General features: G+C 41.7%; 1 protein-coding gene across 1 annotated transcript; it reads right to left on the bottom strand.

Moving 5' to 3' along the window:
• Nucleotides 1–2,180: 2,180 nt before the first annotated feature.
• On the bottom strand, nucleotides 2,181–24,473 carry aldh1a2 (aldehyde dehydrogenase 1 family, member A2). Its single transcript, XM_053423750.1, has 13 exons — nucleotides 24,118–24,473; nucleotides 15,760–15,864; nucleotides 14,990–15,130; nucleotides 14,432–14,561; nucleotides 12,294–12,355; nucleotides 11,482–11,610; nucleotides 9,026–9,139; nucleotides 5,940–6,042; nucleotides 5,124–5,308; nucleotides 4,850–5,014; nucleotides 4,487–4,644; nucleotides 3,320–3,394; nucleotides 2,181–3,080 (listed from the first exon to the last, which is right to left on the bottom strand). The coding sequence occupies exons 1-13, from the start codon at nucleotides 24,232–24,234 to the stop codon at nucleotides 3,008–3,010; spliced, it is 1,557 nt and encodes a 518-aa protein (XP_053279725.1). The 5' UTR covers nucleotides 24,235–24,473; the 3' UTR covers nucleotides 2,181–3,007.

Genomic DNA, 24,473 nt, shown 5'->3' with positions numbered 1-24,473 from the left:
GCCTTCTAAAGGGTTCTCATGAAGGAGATGTGGACCTGGTTGGATCTATTTTAACTGACAAGTTGTTCTTTAAGAAATCAGACACAAGATTCATAAAGGAATTCGAATCCAGTTTTCTCCTCACTACTGAAACATTAAAGGTTCAAAATTACTCTTCAAACTTGGCCCGATGTTTTTAAATATGGGTGTGTTAATGAACAGTAGGCTATTTACAAGAACTTTTAGAAATCAGTCCAGCAAATCGACTGTTACGGACATCGGCCAACAACCCCGACATGGCAGAAATAGCTACAATGTCATCGTAAGGGGCAACTGCGACAGTCCACGAAATGACCACTAAAAGTGAGAGAAGGCAACAAGCAGAGGAGATATGATAAATGTTGCCAGACTCTTAGCAAATGCCAAAATAATGTTCTGAACCTTGAAGGCAGTTTAAGTGGACATTTCATTGATTGCCACAGTTGCCCCTTTGGATTACATAGCAGCCAGTGCCGCAATACTGCAGCTGCTTGCAGAGACAATCCACTGAAACGATTCCAAAGGTTTCTGTTAGTATCATTCATTTACACAACCGTTAATAGGCCAAGGTTAAAAAATACCATGAAACTCTCTGAAACACATCTCTGTTGTCATTTGTCTTTCTAATAATATATAAGTTGCTGTCTCTGTGATATGTTTGATAAATACACCTGTGGAAAATAAACTTTCAGTGAAGTAATTTGTTAGAGCAGCAAGGAGTGTGTGTAAAAAAGAAACTGTATTTGCTAATGAACTTTATTCCATGTGCATGAAATGTTTTAACATCGTAAAAACAGGAACCATTGTGGTTTTATTGCCAGTTCTCTTGCTAGAAGACACATTGAGGTCCTTGGGTCCACAGTCTGTGCTGACACTCCCTGTTGTGTTAACAGAGTGCTGCAATAAGGAGATCACTTTTTCATCTTCTCTTTGGAAAGGCTGCAGATACCAACTGGGAAGGGAATTGTGGGAAAATGTACCCCAATAATTTAAGAGCTGATTGCCAAAGAAAGGCTCCAGTGCAATGTCTTCACATCTGTTCATCTCCCGCTAGAACAGCAATGCACTCCAGACTCATATTTTTGTTGATTTAGCCCCTCTCAATGGACACATGTCCTCACCTCTCTCTGTTAATATGTCAAAGATGGTGCTGGAATGATGTATCTTCGTGCTTATTGTTGAAAAACAAATTAAATGTAGGCTTACGTTCATGCGAGAGAACTTCAAATCAGTGCTGATGCTTACTGCCTTGGGCCATTCAAAAAACAACTCTCCCTAACATCCAAATTGTTTTTTTTCTCTGTCTTTCTTACACAGTTCAGCACAAACTCAATACATCCTTCATCCATTCATCCCAGTCTCTGTTCAATGTAACATGTTTCTGTGTGACATTGGATTCAGGTGATGTCATGCAATGTCTACTTGTGTTAACTCTGTCATTATGTTTTTCATGCTTCAATGATAAAAATTACAAGAATATGAAGCTAGATGTAGCCCCCCCCGCCCTCGGTTCCCCCCCCCCCCCCCCCCCCCGTGTCTGTCATGAACTTCATCTTGATTAAGTGTCTAAATGGAAACCCACAGAAACTGAATTACTAAGTGATCTACATTAGGAAAACAGATGTTTCTCTTTTTTGTTATTGATTTCCTCAATATTTCAATGTTTTATTGCTGTTTCCACCTGTTTGTCAGCTGCTTTTCACAGTATGAAAATTATAAATCTTACTAAGACATAAATAATAAAAGGATCGTATAACCAAAGCAGCTCAATTGAATTGAGTAATTATCAATTCCATTATTAACATCTGTATTATTTGTTACACTAAGATGCAAAAATCTGCCTGCCGAGTAACTGATAGAATTTAAAGAAATCTAAAAATATCTAAATGTCCTCTTTTTAACCATTTTTCTATTTATGTATTTTTGTCTGTACTGCTGAGGAAATTGTGTGTTCAACATTTACCTATATTTAAATGTTATTTAAGTAAATTGCATCCACATTTTCAAATATGAGAGTTCAGATAATGATAATGTTGTCGTTGTTTCGCTTTTAATAAACATGAAAAGTGGGTGTTTAGACCGCAGCCTGAATACCACTGATTGTGTGACTTCACTATATAGAGATCACTCAGAGAGAAAAAAGGTTTTCCAGGAAAACAATGGTCATTTTATAATTTTATAGGATAAGATTGTATAAACATAAACATAGATTGACATCAATGAAAATCAGTTACATAAATGTTTAAAATACATCTACTCCTCTTTTAGCAGGTGAGAGTAAAATGCTTTTAAGAGGTTAAAATCTTCCACGTTTACATCATTCCAAAGGTTTGACATACAGTGTTAAGTCATATGAGCTAAAATATAAACAAAGACAATTAGAAATCAATTTAAATTCTGAATTAACATTTCATCCACTCATATCTGAGGCTGACAACATCAGTGGTCTTGAATGAGCTGACATGCTTGCATAAATTCTACCAAGACAATGACACATGAGGTTTTTGAGGATCATACCGCGCAGTACAAAAAAAAACTGCCTCCCCACACATGACAAGTTGCTAGCAAAGGGTTGTTTGCACGTGCGGCGACTGAGTCTCTGTCTCTGAGCATCCAGCATCTGGGGAGTGAGGATCGGGGTGTAGCGGCTGGTTGCTATCGGGGTTTGCAGTCAGAACAGCCTCCCCCATCGTCTCTGAGAGTGCTTTAGTGTAGTTAGTGGAGGAGGTAAACAGTATGGGGGTAGTTCAGTGGTAGTCAGTAAGACTAGAGACAGTCCACAGATTCAAGGCGGGGTGGACAGAGCTGGACGGGGACTGGATGACTGCCTGTGGTGAGCAGTGGTGGAGCTGATGGAGGGACTGAGAGGGCAGCAAGTGGTCACAGCCTGTAGTTACCACAGAGATAACTAGCTTTGATGGTTAATGTGGTTTGCCACTGTGGATGGACCAACAACGGGAGGCAGCTCAGTGATGAGGAAGATGCTTCCTTATGAGTTCTTGGCGACCATCTTCATCGTGATGGTCTTCACTTCTGAGTACTCCTTCAAGCCGCACTCTCCCCTGAAAACGAACAATAGGGAAGAGTTAAGATGCTGCTCATTCTGTTTAGAATATCAGGCAGACGGAAACTTTGAAATATGGTGTGGACACTGCTGGACACTCTTGCTTTCAGAAATAGTGTAATACCCCTTGAGATAAAGATTTATGTGATGTTAAGCAATTTGTGGGTTTTCAAAACATTAGTAATACTGTGTTTAATTTGTGTATTTGCATTTGGCAGATGACCAAGTTATACTCACAATTCACGTCCATTGCCAGACATTTTATATCCTCCAAATGGACACTGTGTGCTCAGGGCGTTGAAGCAGTTTATCCTGGGAAATACACAAAACATTGATCACTCTTCTGCGTAGACTTGGCTTGCTATTGTAAAGATGTGCATAACTGTGTCTAAAGCCCCACAATTACAACAGCATTTAGTAAGAGCCCTTAAGGTTAGGGTTAATTTCAGATTGGGCTTTTAAAAGTGATCTAAAAGTCACATGACTATTTGTTGCGTGAGTAACTGGAACGGAGACACCAACAACAGTGTACTTGATAGTGCACTGAAGATAAGATGAGTCGTGTGTGTGTGAGTGTCATGGTGAAACCAAGATGGAGACGTCTATCAATGAGAACAATGTTATGACTTAATATCAGAGGAAAGTCTGAAGCTAATTCCTCGAGACATTAAAGGAATCAACAGATGATGCAAAAGACATGTGTATGTTTTCAACTGGAGACCCAGCTGGTTGCCAGTCGATCCCACATGTTATTCCATAATCATAATTGGTCATTGTGGTCTGTATCAGCGGCGAGGAAATGTTGTTTGGAATAGACAGGATTTGTAAGGAAAGTCAAGACGGTCAGAATGAAGGCTTGGTCCTTCTTAAAGTCTCACAGAAAATCCTCCACAGAGGAGAAGGAGGACGGTGATTGAGGCCGAATCGAGGATGAAGGACGAGGCAGAGAAATGTTTTCTTAGCTAACAGAGGAGAGCAGTCAAGGATGACAAGTTGTGAAAATGTCTTGGCAGATGCTGCATGTTAGTTATACTTGTAGCCCTTCTCATGACCATCTGCAGGTCATTACAAAAGAAACAAAAATAATTTGAGCTGAAATCAAGAAGAAACATTTTATGACCGTTTCATTTATACAAATTATAAAATTGGGGTGTCCGTTTACATTTACGGTTTATGTTTTTGCGTTGTTGTCTTGCACTGGCACATTACTTCTGATATTCTTACGTCTTGAATGTCTAAGCTGAGGTAAAAAAAAAAGGAAGGAAAACATTTCTTTGCGGCTTGTGTAATGATAGTAAAATGGCCCGTTGCCAGTTTATGGTTTCTGGATGCCTGACATGGTTGATACTTCCCATATGAAAATGTTCTGATTGCAGCTCAAGAGAGACAGCAGATGAAACTTACCAGACAGTGCCGGCCTGCATGGCGGTGGATATGGTCATGGCTTTGTTGATGTCATTGGTGAAAACAGCCGCAACCAAACCATAATCTGAGTTGTTGGCTCTCTCTATCACTTCATCGATAGTTTTGAACTTCATGATCTGCTGGACTGGTCCAAAAATCTGTAAAGAACACGAATAACAGACAGGTTTGTTACTAACTTCAAATCTACTCATTTAGGCTACTTATCTTATTATTTATATGAATTATAGCTATATAGCATTGGTTGTAAACTCAACTCAACTTTGGGTCTTGCTGCTTTGATTTAACTACGCAGAGCTTCACATGCATTAGTTTTGCTGGTCCAATAAAAATTTATCTCCTTACCTCCTCTTTGGCGATGCGCATGTCATCCTTCACATCGGAGAAGACCGTGGGCTCAATGAAGAACCCGTTCACGCCCAGTGCTTTGCCACCACACTCCAGCTTGGCTCCTTCACTGATGCCGCTTCGGATAAACTCCAACACGCGATCCTGCTGCTCCCGACTGATCTGTGGTGGTTGGAGGACAGAGAGGATGTGAGAACTCAGGGCAGAGGAGAAAGATTAAGTAAACAAGTCTGTTGTTTCTGGAAGTGATAGATCTGTTTTCCTGACTCACCTGTGGACCCTGCTCAGTAGTGGGATCGAAGGGGCTGCCGACTATCCTCCTCTTGGCTCTTTCCACACTTCTGCGAACAAACTCCTCATATATGGGCTCCTCCACGAAGATACGAGAGCCGGCCGTGCAGCACTGGCCTGCGTTGAAAAACACGCCCTGGTGGGCCTGTTCCACAGCCAAATCCACTGGGGGGGGGAAAGAACAATACTTATTTGTTGAAAAACAACTGTCTGATTTAATTGATCTAATAAAAATAAGTCTGATTATTAAAAAGGATTTTTTTATTTGGGATCTTTAAAAACAAAGCTATTTAGAATTCAATGTTAACATATGCTAGGTAAATATAAGAACTACAAAGTCTATTGTTACAAAATTTGCCTCAATATATATTGGAGCTGTCTTGCACAAATCTGATACCTGACACCTGAGAGACAGGACCCTGCTGTTGCCCGCTAAGGGTTAACGCACCCCTGTGATTTATGGGTCTCGGCTGAAGCACCCGACTGAGTCAGGGTCCATTCTCCTGATTTACAGGCCTTGGGGAGCCCCTCTCACGGCTGCTGAAAGCATTTGAAAGCCACAGCACCCCTGGTTTGGTGAGCCATATAGGGTTTATATGAAACCCATCCATCCACAGTTTTCATAGCAGTACAAAACATTCGAGCATTTCAGGATTCTTGTTCCATGTGTGTCAATCTACACAAAGAAGGGCCCGAGAACGAGACACAGGACTGAAGAAAACAGTGATAGTGGTGGACCACCTGGTGAAGGCACAGGTAAACAGAGCCAGTAATAAAACAGGACTTGAAAACTCACTATCTGCATCTGCAAATATGATGTTGGGATTCTTTCCTCCCAGCTCCAGCGTCACTCTCTTCAGGTTACTCTTCCCAGCTGCTTCTTGGATCAGCTTGCCGACCTACCGGAAGGAAACAGATCAGAGGTTTACTCGCGAGATGCAGGCCTGCAGCCAGATCCGTAAATCAGCTGCAGCCATTAAAAAAAGCCTAAAGAGGTTGGTTATTGCTCCAAACAGGGAATGCACGGGTCGACCACCTGAAACACGAGTTCTGCAAACTCACAGACCATTACAGGTCTCTGGGAGCAACAGGAAGAATAAAATGATGTTTTAGCGTGTGATGTCTAATGAAGGGCAGGGAGAAGTGACCACAAGGTGTGTGGGTGGTGTCCCGTGATCTGACTGACGGCCTGATGGAGAGGAAGTGGAGCTGGCTGCTATTAAAGAGGTCTCTGTTGACTTCAACAACCCCACTTATGTTTTGGTAACTTTTAGCACTGTTTTGGTTTGACCATTTTCAAATGCATGTTATATCATTTCTAATTGTGTCTATTGTTCAATCTATTGTTGTGGTGTGATATGGTTTATGAGCAAACTGACGAGGAATTAATTTCTTTACATAACAATTGATAATTAAACTATAACTAATGAAATTAAACAAATGTATAAAAATCTCTACAAAAGCTGTTAAAATGAATGTTTAACATGTTGAATGGTGTCACAGGAATATTTCACCAATTCCTGATTAAGATGTCATAATCATGATACTAATTAAGAACACATGCAAAACTGTACTGGGAATAAATAAGATGATTTAACCCACGATTACATTTATAGGGGAAACACTTTTTTTGGACAGTAGAATGAGACAGCTGCCTTAACTGATATTTTCTCAGGGTCATGATATATTGACTTGACAGATAACAAGCCTGAGAACCCCCCCCCCCCCCCCACACACACACACACACCTCCCTCCCTAACAACCCTACAGCCTAAACAAGTATTCATCTTCCTGTTACTCATGCAGCCTGTTTTATTTTCCAAGAGAACTGACAGGATAAAGTGGAAAAATACCATCTCAGTGTCCAACCAAAAAAAAAGAAAAAAAAAGATAGAAGCACATGGAAAAGACTCATCTTCAAGTTACCGAGATCTAATCGAAAACAACAGAACAGAATCAACCTACTGCTGTGCTGTGGCTGGCATATATGGCGCAGTATATTAGACATATAAAAACAAGACAGGACTTGGCTCTGCTTCCTTTTTTTTATGTGTGCTGTCTGTCTTTGATCAGAAACACAAAGCGGGAGGCTAGCGTGTGTTTATTCAAGGGGAAAGGAAACACGCAGGGCCGCCTGACTCCTCTGTGTGGACTCAGTCTCATGTGAGTCAGTATGAAGATGAGCTGTGGTCCTAAAATCCACCTGTAGCTACATCAGCGCCCTCCACCCTGTGAGCTGGAGATGCTGTGATGGCTACTATCCACCCAACCACTGCTACTACAGCCTGGTGACTCACTGTCTGGGCATCAGCAGTCTCTCACAGCACTGCCTCAGTAATTGATTCCAGATCCCATGAAACAACAGGAAAACTAGTAAAAAAAAAAACGGGGCCGCTCACAAAGGAAACGTTCAATCAAGATGAGATGATAAAGCAAAGAAGATGTTTGTGTTAGAAGCTGCACACAATCAGTGTGTGTGTATGTGTGTGTGGGAGAGAGAGAGTGCATGTTTAATGTTACACTATAAAAACATAAATTAGAGATACATATCTGTAAACCGTTCAGATTTGTACCATTTCATTTTCTAATGATAACTGTGTCAATGTTTGAATCTGAGAAAACTGCTGATTGCAGTTTAGATGCAGTTTAGATGAAACTAAAGAGCCAGAGAGTGAATATATGTTTTTTTTAATGTTAATCATGTTTGTCATGTTTTGATACCATGCTTCAGATTGTGGTGTGTTTTTCTATCTGCAGGTTTTCCATTAAAAGTTCAATGATTGGAGCTGAAGTAGACATTTTCAAGAAAACCACACTAACATACAAGAAATCAAATAAATGCAAAGAGTTTGGAAAATTAAATGAACTGAATATTCTTTGTTCTATGGTTGAAATTTAGGTGAGAACAAGATTCTGCAGACCTGCTAGCAACTGGACTTATAATTTTCATTATATAAAGATGGACGACACATCTCCACTTCCTCCGTCTATCCAGAAATAAAGCCAAAATGCTCGGGGTTCAAACGCTGCCATTTGACCTGTATTTTTCTATCCATAATTATGAAGGAGATGGGATTTGTGACTCATACTGCAGCCAACCACCAGGTGGCGATCAAGAAGCTTTGGCTTCACTTTCAGAGAACTGTCATTTTGTCCATCTTTAGATACAATCTATGGTTTTGAGCTTTTCAAATACACCGCAAGCAGATACCTCCATAAACCACAGAGGGCTCATTTCCCTAAGATACATGATCCTGAGCCACAGGCCTGTCACATAAAAACATACATCACACATAGGAATTGCTTTGGTTATTACCAGAGGGAAGTTAAAAATAATGTGTTATAAATGATCAGCAGAAAAGGAACATGCTGTCACTCTTGATGTTACATCCGGCCAGAAGAATGCATATGGAGCTCAACACCTCTGAGCGCTCGACACTTGGTGTGTCCTTGTTGATTTAGCTTCCCATTAACTGCTTCCCTGATCTGCAGGACTACAAGGGTTTATGCTGTGTGCGTCTCGATGGTGAGTTTGATGAACGGCAGTGTGGAGGTACATTAATACAGCAGAGGCCGTGGAGGGGAAACAGAGGGGAGTTTTCAGAGAGATGTGTTTGTATGCTCTCGGCACTGCAAATATGTGCATGTGTGCAAGATCAAATCTGAGCCCCTTGTCATGAGGCATAATGACAGGGCACGCAGCTTGTGTAAGAGCCCATTTGTTTGTCATTTAGACTTCAATAAAAGCACACAACGTCCCGTAACTACCAAGCCGGCTCTTATGTTCTGCACATGTTGGTCACTGTGTCACTTGCGTTCGCTGACATAAGTCAGCAGTAGGCAGGTGTTCATCTGAGCCACTCGACCAGAGCGAAAAAGTACCTGAGTCGATCCTGTGAAGGCCACTTTGTCTATGCCCATGTGCGAAGCGATTGCAGCTCCTGCCGTTGGCCCGAATCCTGGCAAAATATTGATGACTCCCGGTGGAAACCCGGCCTGTCAAAACAATATGAGGGGAAACAAGGTTTAGCAGAGATGACAGCAGAGCCAAGCAAAACCACAGGCAGTGTGGGGGAATCCGGACCCAACCCAACCTCCCTACCAGCAGAGAGCGGAGAGAACATCAAAAAGTCGAAGGCAACAGACAGATAGTCTCCATAAAGAGGAGAGGCCGGAGAGGATGTGGAGACTGACATTGGTACAATATGTGGTTTTATTAATATGGAATGCTGTGTTGCTCATTTTGTGTTTACCTCTACGGTACTTGACTGCACTTACTTGACTACAATGCTCTGTTACGCATACATCCGATTAACTCTTCTAACACTATTTATCTTTGGAATTCTGTTGTGATATTTCCATGTATCAGCATTGATAACTGTTGAGTTTCAAGTGAGAGGTGAACTGGGAGTGGGATCCCTCACATGTGGCTCTCTCTGAGGTTTCTACGGGTTTCCCCTGGGTTATGAGTTTTTTTTGTGGTAGTTTTTCCATTCTCTTGTTGCGGGTTAGGGACAGAGGATGTCACACCTTGTTAAATCCTATGAGACAAATTGTGATTCGTGAATATGGGCTATACAAATAATATTCAATTGATTTATTACGCATGACTCTGCTGAATCAGCTCAGTTCAAGAGTCAAAGTCGCTAAGTAACTTGTTTCAAAAGCTAAATGACATCACCATTTAAACTACATCATTAAGGGAACAGTATTTATACCACTGAGATAATTCTGACTGCACTCATTTCACTGGTACGTTCAATCTGTTGCTGATTTAAACTGTCATGTTCAGTTTGCTACCAAACTTTACAATGCCAGGGTTAAAGCTGCACTCATGCACTGCTGGAAAATGGTAAGAACAGAACAACGTCCTCTATTCCAACTTGGGATTGTTATAGTCCAAAGTGTTAGCCCTAATGTTAACCTTTAGTTCATTTAGTTGTGTTACGTATTTGCAGTAATTTGTTACCGAGTGAAACCATATACACCGCTCCTATAAAACGAGCTGAACTGATTGCATTAGTAGTAATATTGGATTTAATTTGATGGAGCTGCCAGCGGTGGTGCATTTGCAGCCATTCTGCCAATAGGTCTTGGCATGACTGTTGTTATTATGTCCACATGGAAGAAATCACTGGAGTCAGAAATTCATAATACCTCCAACTTAGAAATACAAGTCTAAGGCTGACGTGAATCCTCATTATGATTTAGAACATATATGTAATCATATGATATATGATATAATGAATGATACTTCTGTGGTTTTCATGGTCTTTTAAAGTAGAAGTATTGTTCTGTGAATGACAGCTGAGCAGAGGACAATGCTCTCAGTCTCCAGTAAGAGGAGCTCCATTGCTAAAAGCTACTGATTCAGTCATGGACATTGGTGATTTTAATCACTGTTGGAAAATGGTTCATGCATGTTCATACATTTTTCTCAGCCCCTATGAAAACTGTTCACAGAGCAGTTTGTAAGTTCTCCTGAAGAAAACCATTAAAGGCATGCTGGTGATAAGCAGAACTTTGGGAAGCTATTTGCATGGGTACTTATCTGTGCACGTGATGAAATGTGTTTATTTTTTTTCAATATAGGCAGTAGACCATTTGTTAATTTTCACTTCCCTTTGTGTGTGTTTTAGTGTGTGTATATCTGTGCATAACAAAAACAACTCAAACAAATATTCACCAAACTTAGTGTGAATATTTCTTGGGAGGGTTCCTCCAGTTCGATAGAATGGTATATTTTTGATTCTTGCTGAATCTGGCTGACTGCCTGAGACAGCTAAATCTGTATGGAGGTTTTAACTGGCACAGACACATGTACGATTTCTCCTGGTGCTGTTGATGGTCAGTCTGTGGAAGACGGTCAGTGTGTTTGTGTGTGAGAGGAATTGAGAGTGCTGCCCTCCTGTTCTTTTCAAAGCCCTTTGGTTTCAACTTATAAAGATAAAAAACTGTAATTTATTATCAACAGCAATAACTGAAAGATGTTCGCCTGTGCACACAAGTTCTCTTTCTGCCCATGCAGCAGTCTCTCTCAAAGGGGAATCAGGAGAGCGCATGGGAAATCGACAGGTTGTTAAAGGGGCATGTTGTTGGATAATTTAGGCTGAAAGGAGATGAGATCTCCCCCCCCCCTCATTACACCTCTTATCCCAGACTGGAAATATGTGAACTGACTCTATAGCTCATTCTAATTTGTTGGTTGTGTTCTTGGCAAACTGAAACCTTTAAGTGATTTTGATTCAGTTAGTGGACTATTAACGTTGGTCTTTCCAAATAAAATGTTGATCAGATGTAAACACAATGGTGGTTGGTAAAGGGATTCAGTCTGTTACCTCTTTGACGAGAGCGCCGATGTAGAGGCAGGTGAGCGGCGTCTGCTCAGCAGGTTTCAGGATGACAGTGTTTCCACATGCGATCGCCGGGCCCAGCTTCCATGCTGTCATCATCAGAGGGAAGTTCCACTGTGCATGACACACACACATACCGGAAAAAGACATCAGGCATCTGACTGACAGACTGGGTGGTCACAAGTCAAGCTCAATAACTCATCGCTCTTAAGTCACTTACTCTTATTTTTACTCTGTCTAAACATAGTCAAGTGAGACAAGGTTCTCGGCACTTGTGCAGTATTGTCTCTTCCCACAGTATTCTGAGAAAGCCGGGAAATTGCAACACATGTGCAATAGACCCGTATCACCGTACAACACACAGGCCTGTGTTATTTCTGCTTTATACAGGAGCCCATGGGGCTCAAAGCAGAACCACACGCTTTCTGCACTCTTGCACAATCAGCTGTGTCTCTTTCTCCTTGATGTTTTCCTCCTTTCTCACCATTCTCCTTTCCTCAAACCCACTATGTGAAATCCCTCGGCTCAGCCCTCTGCTTCTCACTTCTCGTTCCCTATTACTCAAACTCACTGGCACAGTCATTCTGGGGGCTTACCAGCAGGACTTATCCGAATAAACAGTGACTGTCAGGGAATTACTGGAAAATTCAGAATGTAATGACAACAAACAGGCGGGACTAACAACCACCAGATTCTCTTTTAAAATCAGCCAATTCACTCTTATCTGGATATTTATAAATCTCTTATGTCTCTGTGTATCCATTATGTATGTCACTTGTCGGAAGGGAAATACTCACGGGAATAATTTGTCCACAAACTCCAATGGGCTCATGTCTGGTAAATGTCAGAAACTCTCCATCTGTGGGGGAACACACACACACACACACACACACACAAACACACAAACACACACACATTTAGCTTTAGCAATTTAAAGCTTGAAACTACCCCAAACGAATGAAAAAATGTCACCACCTGATACCCTCCGTGTTGTTGACTCAACACGTTAATTTGTAAGCGAGTCCACACGCAACATTCCATGGTTACTTTACCCTGGTGAGAGATTACATTTCGTTGCGAGCATCCAGCAGCGCAGGCTTGTGTGTGTGTGTGAGTGTTTTTAGGTCATAGAGATGGGTGTTATGCTGGAAAGGTTTGCTCATTCCTCTTGCATTACTTGAATAAAAGGAGGTACTTATTGAGGGTGTGCCATGCTTGTTCATGGTTCACGAAAACAATTGATATTGAGAAATGTTTGTATAAATTTGTGACATCAGTTATCAGCTGATGAAACACTGCTTCATGTTGCGTTCGGACTGGAACGGTCAAAGTAGGAGACAGAAAACATGAAACTGCCTGATGAGATGAAGTTTAGGTTGATCCTGTATATGTCAGCTTTTTTTCCTTAATTCCAATCGTATCTGCGAGGTTCGTTTGAAAGTATGACGTCTGAGGCTGACTTATATTTCAATTTGGAACAAGCAACGTAAACTAAACCAAAATGTTTAGCCAAAGGTGCTCAACATGACGACGCTCCCTATTCATTACACACTGTCGATTTAAATTTAACACCACATTCATATCATAATGTGATAGTTGAATAGATGCCAAGAGGTAGTTGATGACAGATGTGCTGCACCTCATCTTGACAGGTGAACAAATATGAGTATTAACTGCCTTACATCATGCAGACGACGGGAATGTCCTTTTTTTATTTCCTCTGAAAGTCTACAAGAAGAATAAAGCTTCTACCAGAGCCCTGGGAAAATGCTCACAATGGTTGATTTGGCAGCAGTGGACGAGAGAAGCTTTGAGAGGGACAATACAGCTGTATCAGGAGGTTTCCCATGTCCTCTCTCGTAGTCTTTTTTTCCGTTTTTTGTGCTTCCTGTTGAAACCGACAGCCAACTTTCCCCTCTTACACCCCCACATTCATCCGCCTCAGAGGGACGACACTGGTGACGGCTTCCTCTGGACAATGCAGTTCGGATTGAGCACCAATTTGATAAATTACTCAGCTCAGTATGAGTATGGTTTACATTAAAACTTATTTTTGATTCAACTAAATATGCCTTAAAATAGCTTTATGGCTATTTATACTTTCGCAATAAAAATGGATCTGTAAGATTTAAATCTGACTTGACAGTGTCTCCCGGCTCTACAGTTTTGCTGTGATAGTGATTTAAAAACTTGATCGGCTTTACTGTCTTTAAGGAAAACCAATATTAGTAATAAACCTGTTTAATTAGTAATCAAATTACATTAAGATTCAAATTGAATAGGTTTTTTAATATAATACTTAAATGTCTTTAGCAGTTGAGAACATAATAATTCTCATTGTGAACACTCCTTTAACATTTTTGTTCTTAACAAGCAAACAGCAAGGAACTGGACCAAAAAGCCCTCAAAACCCAGAGTGAAAGATCAACGTCCAGGCTGCGAACTTAATACCACATCATTCAGCAGCTAAAGAGCCAGACGTGTCCATCAGGATTTGGTGGAAACGAAAACAGAGCTACAAGAAGGTGAATACCGGACGAGTTGTTGAGAAATGCAACATAACAGCACCAAATGAATGTTAATTTGACTCTGCAAGAGCTGGATCCTATTAACTTAAAAGACGAAAATACGTCAGTGTTGTGTTTCATCCGTCTATATGAGTTTTACATGAACAGTTACCCTCATTTAACAAAACAATGGCTTAAATCAAGCCCCATCGGATTACTGAATGAGTAAATAAAACTGAGAATCCAGCCATCGTTTGGTGCTTGTCTGTTTCACTCAGAGAAAACAAAGTAAGTATTGTGGTTTGATACACAGCCCCAATGACGGGCCAGGGATTCTTCAGAAATGACACGTCTTTTTTCATCTTTGTTCCCATCACCAATCTTTAGTCCATTTCAACTGGGCTGCAGAGCTCAATCAGGGATCTTACCCATAGGAATGGTAGTGCCATGGATCTTGTCTGCATATCCAGCAAAGTATCTCAGTGTCTTTATGGTTCCTTGGAGGTCCACAAACAGGGTGGGCAGGAACGGCTTCCCACTGTTCAGTGACTCAACGGTCTGAAAAGAGATGGGGGAGACGAAATATGTGAAATAACCTTCTGATCCTCGCATAATTCCATTCTGCTCCAGCCTTTACACTCTCCCATGGGCGAAATGAGACACTAAGATAACACTAAACCACAAATACAGCCCCTAAGTTACAGTTATATGTGCTCTTTAAGGCAGAGCAGAGTTTATTTGTATTTTTAAACACAGATGTAACTCAAAGGGCTCGACAGAAGACGATAAAATGCGTTATTAACAAGGAAAGCAAAGGAAAACGGTTTTATAGGCAGCCACAGCGCTGTTATAAATAATAACATAAAGAGAGTAATAATCACATGGAGAAGAGGATTTACTGTTATATACATCTGGGAAATATCATAAAAAAAAAAAAAAAGTCACATTAATTGAATCAGATAAATTCCAATGCTAAGTTGACTTACTGCCAGATAAACACTGTCTCTCTCCACCAGGTCGGCCAGTTTGGCCAGCAGACGACCTCTCTCAGATGCGTCCATCCTTCGCCATACGGAGCCCAAAGAAAAAGCATGGCGCGCCGCCTTCACCGCTTTATCAACATCCGCCTATGACACAGGAGGGAAACACACAAGTTATCATGGCATTATAGTGACAGAATATTATCCGTTGTTTTTTTCTGCTCAAAGTTACTGAAATCACCAAGGGCTGGTCATCAAAAATCCTGATCCCTTAACACACTTCTGCTTTTCTAAATTCCTAACAGTTTACTGCTGTTGAAAGAACTAAAAACAATATGTTAAGTTATAGGAAAAACTGAAACTGCGCCTATCATTGTCTCCAGCTGTGAAAAAAATAAGTACGTGCATTTTCCTAAAGCAGTAAATATCAACACAATTCTACATTTGACTACATAACATTTCAGAGGAACATATTCTGCTCACTGCATGTATTTAATTACTAAAGCTACTTTTTCAGATTTAGTCTCTGTATAAAAATATGTGACAAGTCTATAAAATGATCACCCACCAGCTTGTGAATTGGTTAAATTGTGACTTACTACAACATCAGAGAACCGAACATATGATCATGCATAAATTACAATTATCCTATAATATAATAATAAAACACTGACCAGTGTTTAGAGAGAAAATAGGATATTACCTTTTACTTAAGGTAATGATTTCAGTTATTCAAGAATGATGAAAAACAACAGTGAATGTTGAGCTGCATTTACCTTATCTGCTTCCTGGACCTCACAGATCTTCTCTCCAGTAGCTGGGTTGCAGAGAGGAAAGACCTTCCCACTAACAGAGTCCTGCCACTCGTTGTTGATAAAGATCTGCATCAGAAAAATGGCAGATTTTTGTATTTTAGTAAAATATAACAGGCGTAGAAGAGATTAAAGGTCATGATTCATTACACAAACAAAATGCTCACATGGATGATTAAAACCTTAAATTTCCATACGGGCTTTTTTCATCTAAATATTGATGTCATGTTAAAGAGTCATTGCAACATGTTGGCTGCAGTCTTGTGCTTGTAGTTGAGGCTGTTTAAGACGAACAGCTCTGCAGGCAGCAGCCCCAGCACGTCCAGGCTCTTGTGTAAGGGATATGGGAGAATCTCTGGAAATCTGGACACAGATTCCTGCATGTCCAGCATTGCTCTCTGGGGAGTGCTCCACCATCCAGACAAAGGGGGTGGGTGGACGGTGCAGGGGGGGGGGGGGGGGGGGGGGAGTGGGAGCAGATAAATCCCTATCAGCCTGCAGAGCCCCTCCACTCACCCACCCACCTTCCCACCCCCAGCACACAGACACACGTTCCACCACATCACTGCTCGTTTACGAGATCATAAAACACGTGCCGCACTTGGTTCCTGTGATGCGTTAAAGCAAGTCTTCCTTTAAACAAGGAGGCCTGGGATTCCACACAGGACACGTCCACCGTCCACTGAGACCAAAAAAGGGAACTAAATGTTTGCACGATCACCATCTGAGAATTATGCCGGTGAGATACGCTCAAGGCCTTCAAGTAAGCTGAGGAAAAGAGGGACAAAATGCTCGTGTGATTTCAGATCCCAACTCCATCTTACACAAGTTAAGTCCCCCCCCCCCCAAAAAAGCCTCCTTTATTGCTGACATGTTTAGATCCATTAGGCAGACAACTCACACACTGTTTTTAATGGCTGTCAGTCGCTCTGATAAATAGAGTGCAAGGAGAACATCTGCTGGCACAAACCCCTCTGTGTATACATATGCTCTTACCGCGCTCTCCTTGAGAAGAGCTGAGACACACTGAGAGCAAACCCGAGAGCAGGGTTCAAGTATCCCACTGGCCTCAGCCTCCCTAAACTCTCCAGCATGTTTACCTCAATAAACGCGGGGCTCTAAGTACTATTTAATTGGCTGTAAACTGTTAGCTCTGTTTACTTTCGGGTTGGTATAAAATGCCAGGGAGTCTGAAAACCTCCAGAGCCACAGCGAACACATGACTCTGCCCGTCTCCTCAGCTCCATTCCCACGGCTCTGGAGCTCCTAAGGTGGGCTCTGCGAATGAATACCTCACATGCAGATGTGGAGGTGATCGGTATCTGTGTGTACCACCCCGTGGAACCAGGCGCTAACGGTCTCATTCCTCTACGGTTCCTTTGTGCTAGTACTTCAAAAAAAACAAGAAAGACATCCCCCCACAACAGACACACATGCTCAGATAGAGACAGGCCAGAGTGGCTTCCCCTCTCTACCAGCCTGGTGTTCTCAGGCGCCTTCCATCAGGGGCCACCTTTAATCTGCCGCTCATTAAGAGCACTTCATAAAATTGTCAGTAATGATAAGGAGCAGAGGGCCAGCTACGAAAACAGAAAGTCCTGTAGAGCACTGAATTAGCTTTTAAATTTATAGGGGCCACTGAAGTGAGGCGCCCTAAATCAGAGGAGCCCCCTGACAGCCTCAACAGTCCGAGCAAGAATGCAGACCATGGGTAGCTTTATGCATGGCGTAACCCCTCTCACAGGCCGCTGCTGAAGGAGAACGGATGAAGCGCGAGAACAGTGGAGCAGGCCGCCACCTAAATCACAGGCAGAAAAGGACAACTGTCAGCCGCCGCTTGGCTCGGCCCTCTCTCCGGGCCTGGACTGGTGTTAGACCTTTGTCTCGTTCCATTGAGAGACTTGATTAAGATGACAGGCCCGCGTTGTAAATCAACCCTCAAGGTTTCTTAAAATTGCTTTTAGGATCATTTGGACGAGGGGGCAGAGAACACAAGAATGGAAAAACAAGTGCATGGGTGCACATTTTCAAATGACAAATAGTGTTTTCTTTCCCATTCCCCGCGGGGTCGTTACTATCACTTCACAGGATGGTTTCGTGTTTAGAAAGATCTGCGCCGCCAGCGAGTTCATAGAATTAACTTGGTATCCAGAGGCTACAGAGCTGATGACAGCATTTTCAAAATAAACAGGTTTCGGCTCTTGTGGTGATGACAAATGAACTACAACTTTTAAGTACTAACATTTTGTACAGCTGAAATCATGGAAAACAAACAAGCATTAAAACTGACAAAAAAAAGCTCTACATGAGACGCCTGAGATGTAATGAGGAGGCCTGATGTGGATGAGAGCTGCGCAGTAAGCCTGCCGGTCAGACCTTAGTGCATGGCCCACAGGGCAGCTGCAAACATTTAGCAACTCCCATGCTTTTCTGCATAAGCTGTCACTCACATCCTCCAGAGACGGCGTAGCCATGGGGATAATGAAAAGATGAGACATTATGTAAACAAACATGTTTCAAAGTTTGTTTGTTAGTTTGATAGCATGATTCAAATCAGATTGCTAATTATTCATCTATTACACAATGTTTATGTGTTATGTAAGAAAACAACTATTTGTCCGCCTTGCACCACGAAAAATATGACGATGATGTGAGGGTCCTGCATTTTTTCATATTAGCAGAACTTTGCGTGATATTTTTTTTTTTTTGGTGAGAATTCATTTTGTAGGAATGAACTGTAATGGGAAGTAAGAAATGCCAAAATAGTTTCTGCAGCCAACAAAACATCTGTTTGGCTCTTTGCTTCTTCTCACAGCTCAGTCGCTAACGGCTGACGGAATATGTAATGCTGCTCAGTTCTTGAGTGTTTTTTTAAGCAGGGGGGGGGGCAGGACGAGATGTGGCGTGGGTTGGTGTGAGGGGGCAGTTGGGTTTATAGATGTGTATATATAAATATATATATATATATAGATATGCATGTGTGTGCGTGTTCATTCACAACGCGCCAAAATTCCACAGCCACATGAATCCTAACCGGGCACCTGCAACCCTCGACTGCGCAGGAAGTTCCATATCCTCCTCTATCACAGGACCTCTATTTCCTCTCTGTTTCTGGATGGGTTTCAAAAGTCTTATAATTACTACTGTTACAAGTGAGTGGAGAGCATGTGAAAGTGGAGACCAGCTGGTGTGTTCCCCCCCCCCCCCCCCCCCCCCCCCGCTCCTACTCCTCCCCACATGTCTGAAACCATGGAGCCTTCATGTTTTCCCTCACACACCCACAGACAATGCCACCCTGCGCTCTGGGGTTTGGCGAGGGCGACCCGGCTGTCACTGACACGGCAAACGTCTTAGTTTCGTCAGGGTGTGTGGGCGAGCTGTTGAAGTTGCCCGTCCGGACTTTGTTCACTTGTTTTCAGTTATTTCACACTTCTTCAACAGGAGTAAATTGTTATTAATACCAAGTTTAAAACTCAAAAAAAGAGGTAGTTAGATTTGATCTTTTAAAGTTGAAAACAAAACCTCCGAAGCAGATTCTTATCCAATAAATTGTCATGTCAGGGAATTTATCCAAATGCGATTTATCCAGAATTTAGTCTCCTCTCCCAAACATAACAGAAAGGTTATCACTCAACATTAAGATATTATTACACAAAATATATTAGGGCTTAATCTTCAATCTTGATGAAAGCAAGCGCAAAAGACAACGGCTCCATGCAGTTTCATTTTCATGAATCATCTCCTCCCGGGTTCTTTTTCTCCTTTGAACATCTGAGGTTTGATGGGTTTCCTGTGTATTTAACCATTCTTTAAATCTCAGGTCAAGGAAATGTTTAAAGAAAACATTTTACATCGTTTCACTCGTGGGATCAGTGGACGAAGAGGAAGTCATCTTTAAAGAAATGTGACGCTTCTCCGCAGACAAATAAACGTCTCGAGGAAGACTTGTGTCTCTGCCGTGTCCGACGCTCACGTGGAGAATTGGCCTATTCCAACAGATTTATGAAGCCAAGTGTTTTTCATAATGACCCCATAAGGATTTACACGTTCCTTGTCAAGAGGGCCGCAGACTGAAGCTATGGGAAGTTAACAGGGTAACCTCGCTGTCACTGCTCTTCCTCAAACAGTGATTAAGAGAGGGGGGGACACGATGTTGACGTGTCTAGTAAAATGATAATTTACACTCGCTGCGCAGGTAGGCTTTTCACACCAATGGACACATTAACGGTAGTGCACACTTGCCCTGTCACAATCAAAGAGAGGTAGTTCTAGAGTGTGTGTGTGCGTGTGTGTGTGCGTGTGTGAACAGGGTGATTGTGTAAGCAAAGGCCCGGAGAGGGGGTGGGGGTGGGGTTGGGGGGCTGGGAGGGTTCTCGCTGTGCTCGTCGCGATAAATCATTTAGTTGCACAGTATCCCCTAACTTTGGCTCCGTTTGATCTTGATCGCAGTAAGACGGTGGTTTTTGAAGTGAAAAACTCCAGAGCTGCAGGTCAGGCTCTGGGAAGGCAGGGCCACTAACCCACACAGCGAGACAGGGTCATAATTTACACCCCGGCGGACAGCACCTAGCATCGGGGAGCCCCCGGCCTCCATCTGTACTATCTCAATCAGTGACAGATTGATGGAGCCTCTTATTCATCCACACTGTGTAGATGTCTCTGCATAGACCGCTCTACCAATACACAGGTCTTTGGGAGACAGGTTCTGCACAGGTTCCTATGGAGAGGGCGCATTAACGCCACAGTGAGCAAAAGCAACAAAGGAAATTTACAACTGTTGATTATTGAGAGACGTGTAACTCAGACAATTAACAAGGCCACTGAATCTCACTTCTCTATATTGTCTGTTATTCCTCTATTAGAACTACAATAAAAACTACTTTGAACAATAAGAGACTTTTTAAAAATGCATATTTCTACCGCCGACAAGTTTTCGTCTGCATTTGTTTATTTGTTTGTCTGTTAGCTAGCAGGAAGATGTTAAAAGTATGGGGCGGACTACAGAGAAAACTACATTTTGGATCAGGGAGCAGATCACCGATTTTTTAACATTGCAACATAAGGTGTTTTTCCAGATTTTTGTTGATTTCTAAGAGAATAATTCATGGATATAGATGAAAAAAACTAATATTTTATTATATATTATTTTTGAGTGTGTGTAATGTGGTAAAAAAAAGATCTAGATCTAGGGAATTTAAATGAGGTTTAAAGAGGAGTGGGTTGGGCATTGGCTGAGGTATGTGCTAAACAAAGTGCCTTTCTACTTTCTTATAGCAATTCTCCAAATTAGCCCAAAACAGGTTCTACTTCATCAAGATAAAGGGCAGGATATGTTCTTACTTAACTCGAGAGAAAAAAAATATTTCAAAGCAGACGCGACAAAGCCAGGCTTTTATTTATTTTCTTGCTCGTTTCGCCCGACTGAGTGTCTTCTTCTAACAAGACATTATCACTTGAAAGTGTAAAAAAAAAAGAACAGAGAGGCCAGAGGGATCAGCCGCTAAAAAGAAACGTTCTCCTTGACTATTCACAGAACAGATCTAATCTCCACTTCTACCACACGTGAAACCCATTAATAAATAGCTATATACTGGCTCTGTTTTTAATGGCTAACTTCTCCTATCATCCTTTAAACAGTTTCTACCCGGTAACCCACCCGCGGCTTCCTAAGATACAAATGTGTGGATAGAGAATAAGGAGAAAACTCTCATGGTGAAAAGTGTGTATATGAAAACCACGAACAATAGGCAGAACTTCAATTTTATGCAGATGCACAAAAGAAGGAGGATAAAGAGTTCACTGATGCAATCATGCAATGTGACTTTGACGGTGAGCAGTTCACGACTCGGTGAAAAGGGCAAGGGGCAATAATATATTTTATCACATGCTTTGCTGTTATAGAAGAAAACGTGTTAAGATACTTATAAGATACTGTATCAGCCCTATCTCTGTTTCCAGGGTCGCTACAAGGTAATCTTTGCACTGCAAAACACACAAAAATAGTTGTGTAGACTTAATAACTGAGTTTTTTACAAAAGTTGGAAAAGCTTAACGTCGCAAATTATATTATAGAAAAATTGAACATATGTTAGTGTAAAAAACAATGTTGGAGGAAAATGTGCGTGTAGAAGCTTGCAGCTCCATCTGAACGCCCTATAGGCCAGTGAACAGTGTTGGCTGTTTCCTTTGCAGTCAGTGGGGTGGAGAACAGGAACAGGGTGTGAGGAGAGTCCACGCCAGGGGTGCCCATAAATCAGGGCCCTTCTGCCCCCTATGTCCACCAAACCAACAGGGACTGGATGATCCAAATTCCTGGGGGTTAATTCACCAAGTCGCTCCCTAAATGTCCTCTCCTGTACAACCCTGTGTCCACCCGTTTAACCAGCACTCTGCACGGACGGAATGGAAAGCTTGTGGAGCCGACCGTCCTCTCTCCAGTGCAACAGCGGCGTGCCCTTTGCACTTAAAACACTGAGGTATGTGTTAACACACAGCAATGATAGCACGGAATGAACTTACACCACACTATCATTAATCTGTCCTCTATGAGACGTGCCCTTTAATCTCACAGTCATAAAACCACTTGTCCTGCAGCTAACAGACACTTTCAGGAGCGATGATGACACCTCAAACTAAAAATACCACACAACTAATGATGTAAGTGTACTTCAAAGTGTTAAACAAAGTGAGTCAAACAGACAGAGGCACAACACTTTGTATGGGTGCTATTTTAAATAAGTCTAAGGGGAAGTCTCACATTTAAAACACGGGGGGTTTCATATCAGGAACTAGTATTATGAGATTGACAGATTAATTATTGCTTCCATCAGACCACAGTGTTAACTGCTACTTACTTATCATGGCAGTAAACAGTGAAAGCATTTAACTATAGATTATAGGTTTTACATACAGCCTCCTGAGTTAAGACCAGATGTTTTAATTAAAATCTATCAGACAACAGATTGTTTCAATCTGCGACATGATAACTTTCATGGCTCGAATAAAGTTCTTTGTTTGACTCTTTGTCCAGCTGTTTTATACAACCTCCCCCCCACACCCCCCAACCCACCCCACCCCCCTCACCCACACACATCAGGCTGCAGAGCAACTCCAATAACTGCTCTGATAAACCCTTTTTTTACTTTACAACATCCTATTGAATTTCAAACAGTTTATTCACTAGATAAACATTGTGTTTATATTATAATAATGACACTAGGCCTGACCGTGTGTATTTATGTGTGTGTTGTCACACTGTCTAAAAGAGCTGTGATCACAAATATAATTAAAAACAAATATATTTTCAGAGAAGACAGAGAGGACAGTGATTGTATTTGATCTGGCTTTTGCCACTGATACCTGATATGACTAAATTACAGAAAATCTATTCATAATTTTTAAACTAAGGGCTGAATACCACAAGAAATTAGCAACATTTTATAATCATAATGGGAAAATGAAAAAAACTTGGCTGCAATATTTAAATTGTACATGTATGCCCCTGTAATAAAGCTCTATAAACACCTTATGGAGATTTTAATTGAAAAGTTTTACCAAATGGCTTTTAATTACCCACACTGTGACTCGCTGTAAGCTACTTCAATGGAGAATAAATATAAATAGTTACAAATTGATTTTAAAACAGCCTTACTCCATTTATTTCTAAAAACCCATATCACACTATCTTTATTAATACATTATTTCCTCTATACTCCCCCAAAATATTTATAAATATTAAATATAAATATTATTTTAAAGAATTTGTACAAACCAGAGTAAATGGAAAATAAGAAGCGGATTTTATTTTAATATCATGGCTAAGTGTGGACGCAATGGCCCATCTTTAAACTCAAAAACACACTAAGTAGTTTTAAGCAATAAACTCGTTTTAAAATCAAGACAAGCGAGGAGGCGGACAAACTACTAAAAAAAAATATATTCTAGTCTGTATTTGATCTGCTCCACGTGTTTAAAACTTTCGCAGCACTTATTGATGAATTAAAGATGATCTACAGCGAACACGTGGACGCAGAAACACCTCAAACCGCGCAGTGCTCCGCTCATCTGAGCCGGAGGTTCAGGCTTAAGTTTGGATTTATCAGCTCCAGACCTGGGAGAGCTGCCCGGTCTGACACGGAAACTTCAGCTGCTCTCACAGTGAAGAAGGAACAAATAATAATATAATAGGTATATCAAAGTTCTGTTCTGACATATGTATAAGCTCTGGCAGAAAGTACATGAGACATCTGCGAGGAGGAGGAGGAGGAGGAGAAGTGGAGTGTTTACGCGCAGAGGACGCGCGGTGCGTGGAGACAAACAGACCTTAGTGTACTTGATCTCCGGGTTGGGCACCGGTGAGGGCATCAGATGGAGGGATGCCATGAGAGCGGCGGGGTCACTCTTCACCTCTCCGGGGATCTCGATCTTGCTGGAAGTCATCTCGTCCGTCTGCTCGTCTCTCTGTCTGTCAATCTCTGTCCCTCTCTCTGTCCCTCTCTCTCTCTCTCTCTGGAGCCTGCTGAGACGCGCTGCTGGGACCTTCGTGCAGATTTCTGATCAGGACTTCGGTCTCCTTCCTGGGTTTATAGCCAGGTGTCGGCCGCGCTCCGCTCTCATTGGGCAGAAAGGGGAGAACCAGGGCCGTCCTCTTTGGAAATTAAATTCACGCATTTACATAA

The sequence above is a fragment of the Pleuronectes platessa genome, chromosome 1 (genome assembly GCF_947347685.1).
Source record: "Pleuronectes platessa chromosome 1, fPlePla1.1, whole genome shotgun sequence".
Classification (NCBI taxonomy): Eukaryota; Metazoa; Chordata; class Actinopteri; order Pleuronectiformes; family Pleuronectidae; genus Pleuronectes; species Pleuronectes platessa.
This window is presented reverse-complemented; position numbering and strand designations above follow the sequence as displayed.

Excerpts from the sequence above, each read along its gene's own strand:
- aldh1a2 (XM_053423750.1), bottom strand. The coding sequence starts at position 24,234 with ATGACTTCCAGCAAGATCGAGATCCCCGGAGAGGTGAAGAGTGACCCC. Across the intron at positions 14,562-14,989 it reads GAGACAGTGTTTATCTGGCA|ACCGTTGAGTCACTGAACAG; the intron begins GTAAGTCAACTT and ends ATCTCTTTTCAG. Across the intron at positions 12,356-14,431 it reads TGGCACTACCATTCCTATGG|ATGGAGAGTTTCTGACATTT; the intron begins GTAAGATCCCTG and ends GTTCCCCCACAG.